The 11,050-nt window shown below is 47.1% G+C and overlaps 1 protein-coding gene across 1 annotated transcript in view; it reads right to left on the bottom strand.

The window, feature by feature from the left end:
- Positions 1–296: 296 nt before the first annotated feature.
- The window catches only part of LOC132816244 (vasoactive intestinal polypeptide receptor 1-like), a 61,609-nt gene continuing 50,855 nt past the window's right edge, over positions 297–11,050 (bottom strand). Inside the window, exons 11-12 of the mRNA XM_060825740.1 lie at positions 9,666–9,707; positions 297–488 (exon numbers count right to left, since the gene is read on the bottom strand). Of these exons, the coding sequence (XP_060681723.1) occupies positions 297–488; positions 9,666–9,707 (234 nt within the window). The remainder of the gene's footprint in view (positions 489–9,665; positions 9,708–11,050) is intronic.

The following is an 11,050-nucleotide window of genomic DNA, read 5'->3' as shown; positions in this document are numbered from 1 at the left end:
ATCAACCCAAATGTGGTCCTGGGTCTCCAGAATGGGACATGACTGTTCCTACTCAGGAGAAGCTCAGTCCATTGCGACACCTTTGGAGCAACAGAAACATCTTAAGAATGGTTTGGGTATTGTCCCACTGAGACCCTTGATGGACAGACCACCTGGTACGTTACCAACAGCTTTGAAACCAGGAAGATTGAATATAAACCAAAGAAGTCACTTTACAGGAAGAAATGTAACATGCATTATTTCATCTTCATCATTTACAAATCGCTTCTCAAATGTAGCGTGTGAACCCCTCCTTTTCAGAACGGGTGGAGGCTGTTTTCCCTGTCTGATGTTTTCCGTTTTGGACTGAACCTGTCCAGCAAGGAGATCTGTGTGGCGTAGGCTATCCCACTGCTCTCTGTCGACAAGTTCCGTTTACGCCTTGTCTTGAAGGGTATTTCCCTCTCAGGCCATTGCCGTCTCCAACACTTCCTCAGCTCGGCCAGAACCTAACAGGGCAAGAAGGCAGTGGTAAGACGCATCTCCGTAACGCGAGCTCCCTGTGCTGGAGATCTAAACCACAATCAGAAATGGCTGCAGAAACACTCAACAGGTCTGGCAGCGTCTGTGGCGAAGGCGGGTTCTGCAGATGCTGGAGATCAGAGTCAAGATTAGAGTGGTGCTGGAAAAGCACAGCAGGTCAGGCAGCATCCGAGGAACAGGAAAATCGACCTTTCTGGCAAAAACCCTTCATCAAGAAGGGCTCCTGCCCAAAATGACGATTTTCCTGCTCCTCAGATGCTGCCTGACCCGCTGTGCTTTTCCAGCACCACTCTAATCCTGGCAGCATCTGTGGAGAGTCGCAGAGATGTACAGCACAGAAACAGACTCGTCGGCCCAACTCATCCATGCTGATCAGATATCCTAAATTAATCTAGTCCCATTTGCCAGCACCAGACCCATATCCCTCCAAACCCTTCCTATTCATATACCCATCCAAATGCCTCTTAAATGTTGCAATTGTACCAGCCTCCACCACTTCCTCTGGCAGCTCATTCCATACGCATACCACCCTCTGTGTGAAAAAGTTGCCCTTTAGGTCTCTTTTGTATCTTTCCCCTCTCACCCTAAACCTATGCCCTCAAGTTCTGGACTCCCCGACCCCAGGGAAAAGACCTTGCCTATTTATCCTATCCATGCCCCTCATGATTTTATAAACCTCTATAAGGTCACCCCTCAGCCTCCGACGCTCCAGGGAAAACAGCCCCAGCCTGTTCGGCCTCTCCGTATAGCTCAAACCCTCCAACCCTGGCAACATTCTTGTAAATTTTTCCTGAACCCTTTCAAGCTTCACGACACCTTTCTGATAGGAGGGAGACGAGAATTGCACGCATTAGTGCAGAAGCGTACTATCATCCATCCCACAGCGCCCCTCACTGTTGTTCTCTCTCTCTCTGGGCTCCATCTCCATCTGTCTGCTCACTCCTCCCTCCTCCCCACCACTCCTTCGCCTTCTGCCTTCAGCAGAGTTAACATTTTGAGAGAGCAAATTACTTGGATGCTGGAATCTGTACTGGAATAAAATAATACTGGAAATCTCAACAGACCGGGCAGCACCCGCGCAGACAGAGCGAGCCAATGCCTTCCGTCTAGATGAGCATTTTGCATTCACATCTTGAGTTCAGTGGCCCTTCTTCAGAGCTGATAGTTGCTAGGAAAAAGTGGGAGAGAAGCTGGAGACGATAGGTTAAGGTGTGCTGGGTTGGCAGGAGTGAGCGGACAGGCAAAGGTGGAGCCCAGAGTGAGAAAGAACGACAGTGAGACAGACAAAGGGGATGGATGAAAGTAAGCCCAAGGAGAAAGCAAAGGGGCAGATATTGGGGACCCCCATTAGTGAGAGAAAATGGATTGGCTGTGTTGAAAGCAGGTAGACAAAAGTGAGGACTGCAGATGCTGGACATCAGAGTCAAGCGGGTGGTGCTGGAAAAGCACAGCTGGTCAGGCAGCATCTGAGGAGCAGGAGAATCGACGTTTCGATGAAGGGTTTTTGCCCGGCTCGTCGATTTTCCTGCTCCTCGGATGCTGCCTGACCAGCTGTGCTTTTCCAGCGCCACTCTAATCCTGATTGTGCTGAAAGCAATCTATGTCATGTCACATGGGGTGACTAAAGGGCCTAGAGAAAGGTGTTCACATTCGAAAAGTATCGATATTGAGACCTGAAGGCTGCAGGGTCCCGGAGGGGAAATTGAGATGCTGTTCTTCCAGATTGTGCTGAGATTCACTGGAGCACTGCAGCAAGCCTAAGACAGGGAACAGGACGGGATGTGAAAGTGGTGGGCCATTGGAAGCTGAGTTTTCTTGGACAGAACTTTTTTTTGCAAGCAGAACATTTTCACCCCTTCTTTCTGTATTCAGACTGAGCTATGAATGAATTGGTTAAACCGCCAGTCATTTCCAACAATGACTTTGTTCCAGTATTGTTGATTTATTTTTGTGCTTTGTTTAAGAAAGGTTGCACATGTGGAAGCATGCATCTAAAAAAAATACAATTGCAGAGAGAATTAAATTGCCCAGGAGACAGGCAGAAGCCTGCATTGTATTTTGTCCTGATTTACGTCATAACAAACTCAACCTGACATTGAAAGTGTCCATGCCTTCCATTGAACAGCAGTACAGAACGTATTCCTGTGGTAAACAAGCGTTCCATAAACACCCCTTGCGGCACAGGAAGCAATGAGCAACAAACTGGCTCACAAATACGATTACAACAGAGGCTCAGAATTATTTACAATTTGAGCCAGGCTTTACGAGGTAGAAGCTGGAGGATAAAGGAACGCAGTGAGGGGAAAGATGAAAGAAAGCTTGAATTCTTCACACTGGGTTAAAATAAGCACAGCATCACAGCAAGAGACCCATCAGCCCATTTACACTCTACTGGCTTTGTACTGCAGCTCGTAATTAGATCAAATGGAATGACCTCACCAGAAGGTAGATTATACAACGCTGCATTATGTACAGCTTAGGTCAGAAACCTTAGCCTAACCCAAGCCCTAACCCTAACCCAAATCCTAACCGAAACCCAAACCCGAACCCAACCCTAACCCTATCCTTAACCCTAATCCTAACCCTAACCCTAAACCTAGCCCTAACCCTAACCCAAATCCAAACCCTAACCCTATCCCTAACCCTAACCCTAACCCTAACCCAACCCTAACCCTAACCCTAACACTATAATGCACGGCTTAGGTCAGAAACCTAACCCTAACCCTAACCCTAACCGAAGCCCAAACCCTAACCGCAACTCTAACCCTAACCCTAACCCTAAACCAAACCTGAACACAAACCCTAACTCCAACTCTAACCTAGACCCTAACTCTAACCCAAATCCTAACCCTAACCCTGAACCATTCCCTAACCCTAACCATGACCCCGACTGCAAACCCGATCTTGACCCTAACTCCAACCCTAACGCGACCCTAACCCAAACCTTGACCTTAACCTTAACCCTAATGCTGATCCTAATCCTAACAAGGACATTGACTCCAACCCTGACCTTAACACTAACACTAACCCTAACCCTAACCTGAACCCTAACCCTAACCTTAACCCTGATCCTGACCCTGACCATCAACCTAACCCTGACCCTAAACCTGACCCTAACCCTAACCCTGACCCTAACTCTAACCCTAACACTGATCCTAACCCTGACCCTAACCCAAACCCTAACTGGAACCCTAACCGGAACCCAAACCCTAACCCCAACTCTAAACCTAATCCTAACCTAAACCGAACCTGAACACAAACCCAACCCCAACTCTAACCTAGACCCTAACTCTAACCCAAATCCTAACCCTAACCCTGAACCATTCCCTAACCCTAACCATGACCCTGACTGCAAACCCGATCTTGACCCTAACTCCAACTCTAACGCGACCCTAACCCAAACCCTGACCTTAACCTTAACCCTAATGCTGCTCCTAATCCTAACAAGGACTTTGACTCCAACCCTGACCTTAACACTAACACTAACCCTAACCCTAACCTGAACCCTAATCCTAACCTTAACCCTGATCCTGACCCTGACCATTAACCTAACACTGACCCTAACCCTTACCCTGACCCTAACCCTAATCCTATCCCTGACCCTAACCCTCACCCTAACACTGACCCTGACCCGAACCCTTATCTTAACCTTGATCCTGACCCTGACCCTGACCCTAACCCTAACCATGACCCAAACCCTAACCCTGACCCTAACCCTAACCCTAACCCTGACCGTGACTCTAACTATAACCCTAACTCTGATCCTGACCCAAATTATAACTCTAACTCAGACCCTAACTCTAACCCTGATCCTGACCCTAACCCTAACCATGACCCTGATCCTAAATATAACCCTAACCATGATCCTGACCCTAACTATAACCCTAACCCTGGCACTAATCCTAACCTTGACCCTAACCCTAACCCTGATCCTGACCTTAACCCTGATCCTGACACTAACTATAAACCTAACCCTGACCCTAAACCTAACCCCAACCCTAACCCTGACCTTGACCCTAACATTAACCCAGATTCTGACCCTGATCATAACTCTAATTCTAACTCTGACCTTAACTCTAAACCTGTCCCTGACCCAAACCCTGACTCTAACCCTGAACCTAATCCTAACCCTGACCCTGATCCTGATGCTAACCCTAACTCTAACCCTAACCCTGACTCTGACCCTAACTATAACCCTGACCCTAACTATAAGCCTAACCCTGACACTAACAACCCTAACCCTGACCCTGACCCTAACTATAACCCTGACCAACCCTAACCCTGAACCTGACCCTAACTATAACCCTAACCCTGGCACTAATCCTAACCTTGACCCTAACCCTAACCCTGATCCGGACCCTAACCCTGATCCTGACACTGACTATAAACCTAACCCTGACCCTAAACCTAACCCCAACCCTAACCCTAACCCTAAGCCTAACCCTAACCCTGAATCTGACCCTGAAATTAACCCAGATCCTGACGCTGATCATAACTCTAATTCTAACTCTGACCTTAACTCTAAGCCTGACCCTGACCCTGACCCAAACCCTGACTCTAACCCTGAACCTAATCCTAAACCTGACCCTGACCATGACGCTAACCCTAGCACTAACCCTAAACCAAATCCTAATCCAAACACTGACCTGACCTGAACACTAACCCTAATCCTACCATAAGACTAACCCCAACCCTACACATAAGTCTGATTCTAAACCTAAACCTGACCCTAACCCTGACACTGATCTTAATATTAACCCTAACCATGACTCTGACCCTAACCTTAACCTTAACCTTGAAACTAACGCTAATCCTAACCCTGACCAAAACTCCAAAGCTGGTCCTAACCCTAATCCTGACCCTAATCCTATCCTTAAATCTATCCTGACCCTAATCCTGACCCTAACCCTGACCTAAACTCCAAAGCTGGTCCTAAACCTAACCCGGACCCTAACCCTATCCTTCAACCTATCCTGACCCTAACCCTGACATAAACTCTAACCCTAACCCTAACCCTAACCGTAATCTAAATTCTAAACCCAACCCTAACTTCAATCCTAACCCTAACCCTAAGCCTAAACCGAAACCTAACATTAAATCAAACCCTAACCCAAACCTTAATCCTATCTCTGATCCTAACTCTGACCCTCACCCCAACCCTGACCATAACCCTGACCATAACCCAAACCCTAACCCAACTCTAACCCTGACCCTAGCGCTAACCTTGACCCCAATCCTGACCCTAATCATAACCCTAATCCTGACCCTAAACCTGACCCCAACCGTGACCCTAATCATGACCCAGACATTAATGCTGACCCTGATCCTGACCCCAACCCTGACTTTTACCCTAACCCTAATTCTGACTCTAACCCTAACCCTATTGCGACCCAAACCCTGACCCCAACTGTGACCCTAATCATGACCCAGACCTTAATGCTTGACCCTGATCCTGACCCCAAACCTGGCCTTGACCTGACCTTAATCCTTAACCTAACTCTAACATGAACCTGACCCTAACCCTAATGCTGACGATATCCGAATCCTATCCCTGACCTTAACCCTAAGCTGAAAAATGATCTTAACCCTAATCCTGACCGTCACCGAAACCCTGACTCTAACTCTAACCCTGACCTTGACTCTAACCCTGGCCTAAACTCTAACCTGACCTTAACCTTAATACTGACCCTAGCTCTAATCCTGATCTTGATATTAGCCCTGATCCTAACCCTGACCCTAACCCTAACCCTAATCCCCACTCTAACTTTGAACCTAACCCTAACTCAGAATCTAACCCTAAACCTGACCCTAAACCCAACCCTAACCCTAACCCTGTCCCTAACCCAACCCTAACCCTCCCTTGACGAAGCTGTGCTGACTCTGCCCTATTTTACCACGCACTTGCAAGTACTCCACAGTCCCATCTTTAATAATGGACTCTAAACTCTAACCAACAACTAAGCTCAGGTTAACCAGCCAATAATTTCCTGTCTTCTGCCCCCTCTCCCTTCTTAAACAGGGATGTTGCATTAGCCATTTTCCATCCTCTGGGACTCTCCCTGACTCCAGTTATCCCTGGAAGATCACCACTGATGTCTCTACAATTCGTTCGCAACTCTGGGATACAGTCCATTCTCTGATCTTACAGCTTCCCCATCACCTGCTCCTTAGTGATGGCCACTACATTCACCTCTACCTCCTGACTCTCTTGAATTTCGGGTATGCTGCTGGTGTCTTTAATTGTGAAAACTGATGCAAAGTTCCACTGCCATTTCTTTGTTCCCCATTATTTCTTCGCCAATCTCAATTTCCAACAGGTCAATGACCACGCTTGCATCTCTCCTAGCATTTATATATCTAAAAATAATCCTCTTGCAATCTTTTTCGATATAATAACTAGCTTACCATCATATTTCAACTTCTCCAGCCTTAATGCTATCTTTGGTTGTCCTCTTAATTTTTGAAGGTGTTCCAATCCCCTGGCATCTCACTAATCATCACCACATTGTATGCTTTGTCGTTTGCATATTTTTGACTTTTAACAGCCATTAGGGTTGGGCAGTAAATGCTGGCCAAGCTAAGGACATCCATGTCCCGTGAGTGAACAAACAAAACACAGAATAACTGAGCTTAAAAATGTGTTGCTGGAAAAGCGCAGCAGGTCAGGCAGCATCACAGGAACAGGAGAATCGACATTTCGGGCATAAGCCCTTATCAAGAATGAGGAGGGTGTGCCAAGCAGGCTAAGATAAAAGGTAGGGAGGAGGGACTTGGGGGAAGGGCGCCAGGAATACGATAGGTAGAAGGAGGTTAAGGTGAGGGTGACAGGCCGGAGAGGGGGTGGGGGTGTGGATCTGATGAGGGAGTCATGGAGGAACTGATAGGGGTGGGGAGGGAAATATATCCTTGGTGGTGGGGTCTGTTTGGAGGAGGCAGCCATGCGCAGCTACCTACATTCATCCTTCATCATTTCCGCCACCTCCAAACAGACCCCACCACCAGGGATATATTTCCCTCCCCTCCCCATCAGCGTTCCAGAAAGACCACTCCCTCCACGACTCCCTCGTCAGATCCACACCCCCCACCAACCCAACCTCCACTCCCGGCACCTTCCCCTGCAACCACAAGAAGTTCAATACTTGCGCCCACACCTCCCTCCTCACCTCCCTCCAAGGCCGCAAGGGTTCCTTCCATATCCATCACAAATTCCCCTGCACCTCTACACACATCATTTAATGCATCCGCTGCACCCGATGTGGCCTCCTCTGTATTGGGGAGACAGGCCGCCTACTTGCGGAACGTTTCAGAGAACACCTCTGGGACACCCGCACCAACCAACCCAACCACCCCGTGGCTGAACACTTTAACTCCCCCTCCCACTCCACCAAGGACATGCAGGTCCTTGGCCTCCTCCATCGCCAGACCATGGCAACACAACGCCTGGAAGAAGAGTGCCTCATCTTCCGCCTAGGAACCCTCCAACCACAAGGGATGAATGCAGACTTCTCCAGCTTCCTCATTTCCACCCCCCTCCCCACATTATCTCAGTCCCAACCCTCAGACTCAGCACCGCCCTCTTGACCTGCAATCTTCTTCCCGACCTCTCCGCCCCCACCCCCCTCTCCGGCCTATCACCCTCACCTTAACCTCCTTCCACCTATCGTATTTCCAACGCCCCTCTCCCAAGTCCCTCCTCCCTACCTTTTATCTTAGCCTGCTTGGCATACCCTCCTCATTCCTGAAGTAGGGTTTATGACTGAAATGTCGATTCTCCTGTTTCTTTGATGCTGCCTGACCTGCTGTGCTTTTCCAGCAACACATTTTAAGCTCTGATTTGCAGTATCTGGAGTCCTCACTTCCTCCACAGAATAACTGATACAGGGACTGAGATAGAGACTGGAATCGTACCGAGGGATTCAGAATGTTTTATATTCAGAATAACAGATACAGGGACTGAGATACAGACTGGAATCGTATCAAGGGTTCAGTGTGGGTTGTATATAGAATAACAGATACCCTGAGAGTGAGTTACAGACTGGAATCTAACTGAGGGGTTCAGAGGATTTATATAATGAATAACAGATACTGGGAGTGAGTTACAAACTGGAATCGAATCAAGGGCTCAGGGTGGGTTGTACATAGATATCCTAGAGTGAGTTACAGACTGGAATTGAATTGAGGGGTTCAGAGTGTTTTATATATAGAATAACCGATACCCTAGAGTGAGTTACAGACAGGAATCGAATCGAGGGGTTCAGCGTGGGTTATATCTTGAATAACAGAGACCCTGGGATGAGTTATAGTTTGAAATCAAATAGAGGGGTTCAGGGTGGGTTGTACATAAAAAGCAGAAACCCTAGAATGAATTACAGACTGGAATCTAATCAAGTGGTTCAGAGGGGTTTACATAATGAATAACAGATACCCGAGAGTGAGTTACAAACTGGAATCTAATCGAAGGATTCAGAGTGTTGTATATATAGAATAACAGAATAACAGAGTGAGTTACAGACTGAAATCTAATTGAGGGATTCAGGATGTTGTATATATAGAATAACAGAAACAGGGAGTGAGTTACAGACTGAAATCTGATCAAGGAGTTCAGAGTGATTTATATACAGAATAACAGATACAGGGAGTGTGTTACAGACTGGAATCTAATCAAAGGTTTCAGAGTGTCTTATTTACAGAATAACAAATACCTTAGAGTGAGTTACAGATTGGAATGTAATCGTGGGATTCAGAATGTTTTATACACAGAATAACAGATACCCTAGAGCGAGTTACAGACTGGAATCTAATCGAAGGTTCAGGTTGGTTTATATATGGAATAACAGACACCCTGGAGTGAGTTACAGACTGGAATTGAATCGTGGGTTTCAGGGTGGGTTGTGTATAGAACAATAGATACCTGGGAGTGAGTTATAGGCTTGAGGTGTTTATTTGCAAAATTTGTGGTATTAACTAGAGACTGTTTTAATTAAAGTTCTTAGGGGTGCTTTTATCAACCATTTTCCTCTGCTTCCTCCTGAAGCCACTGTGGGTGAATTTTGATAGAGTCCAAGGGAAATTTCCAAACATTTCCACACCCCTTGATTATTTCCATCTCTGATACTGTCATCTAGCAGTAAATCATTCCTTACCTCTCCATTCAAGAAACAGTATAGTAAAGCCACGATAAAGCCCTGTATAAAACAGAAAGATTTAGAAACCATTAGTTAAAAGTGTGCAATTTGATTAGTTTTCAATATTAATAAGGTGCGTCTATTACCAGTAACACTGAGCTCCTTGGAGAATAAGCAGCATGCTGTCGTAGTAACAGTGAGGTGGGTGATCTGAAGGGAGATTACAGCCTTGGGCAATGCTTTGAATGTAGAAAATGGAGTAAGGAAGTTGCTGGAACTCCCTCATTAAGGGCATTGTGGGTCAATTTACAATACAGCAGTTCGAGAAGGCAGCTCACCCCCACACTCTTGAGGGGCAACTGGGGATGCTGGCCAAGCCAGTGATGCCTATGTTCCATGATTGGTTTTAATAAAGAGAGCTGCAGACTAGATACATGTTAGACTGGCCTGAAAGCTGTTGAGTTGGATTTTACAAGGGGGTGGGTTCCTCCTAATGTGGTATCACTGATGTCTTGTATAACATAGCAACAGGAGTAGGCCATTCAGCCCTTTGAGCCTGTTCCACCATTCATTGAGATTGTGGATGATCTGCGGCCTAACTCCATATATCTGCCTTTAATACCTTTGCTTAACAAAACATTATCCATTCCAGATTCAAAGTTACAACTGATACTGCCCCCATTGCCATTTGTGGAAGAGAGTCCCAAAAAGCTTCCTAACATCTCTCCTGAACGGTTTGGCCTCAATCCTGAGACTATGCCTCTCGCTCTAACCAGTGGAATGACAACTCTCCTACTAATATTAGATTTGATTAGATTCCCTACAGTGTGGGAACAGGCCCTTCAGCCCAACAAATCCACACCGACCCTCCGAAGGGCAACCCACCCAGACCCATTCCCCTACATTAACCCCTGACTAATGCATCTAACTTTCTGTTAGCTTTCCTGATTACCTCTCCCCGGCCACCTCCTCCAAGCTAAAAGCCGTGAGACCCTGACTATCCTGCAGCAATAACACACTGGGAGTGGGATGGGGCATTAATTAGACGTTGACTCTGACTGGGCCCAAGTTGCCTTGGCTGGAGGTTCAGTGGTACACCAGAGCTAGAAGAGACTAGTGGTCACTTCTGGTACTACAAGCATCCCAAAGAAGTGAGAGAAAAACCATGGATTGCAGACTTATTAAATCTGAGTTACCTCTGCACGGGTTCTACTTGGAAAGCCCAGAGGGGGGGTAGACCCAACCTCAAGGAACCATGTGCGGGGGGGAGGGGGGATGGTGTGGAGGGATAGTCACGGGCAAGGGAAAGGAGCCGTTCCCCTTGGGCGCAGGAACCCCTCACAAAGGAGGTGAGCTCCCCTTGGTGCCCACCAGCTGCCCAGGAGACGGACACTGCCTTCCTG

This window comes from Hemiscyllium ocellatum, chromosome 5 (assembly GCF_020745735.1).
Source record: "Hemiscyllium ocellatum isolate sHemOce1 chromosome 5, sHemOce1.pat.X.cur, whole genome shotgun sequence".
Classification (NCBI taxonomy): domain Eukaryota; kingdom Metazoa; phylum Chordata; class Chondrichthyes; order Orectolobiformes; family Hemiscylliidae; genus Hemiscyllium; species Hemiscyllium ocellatum.
This window is presented reverse-complemented; position numbering and strand designations above follow the sequence as displayed.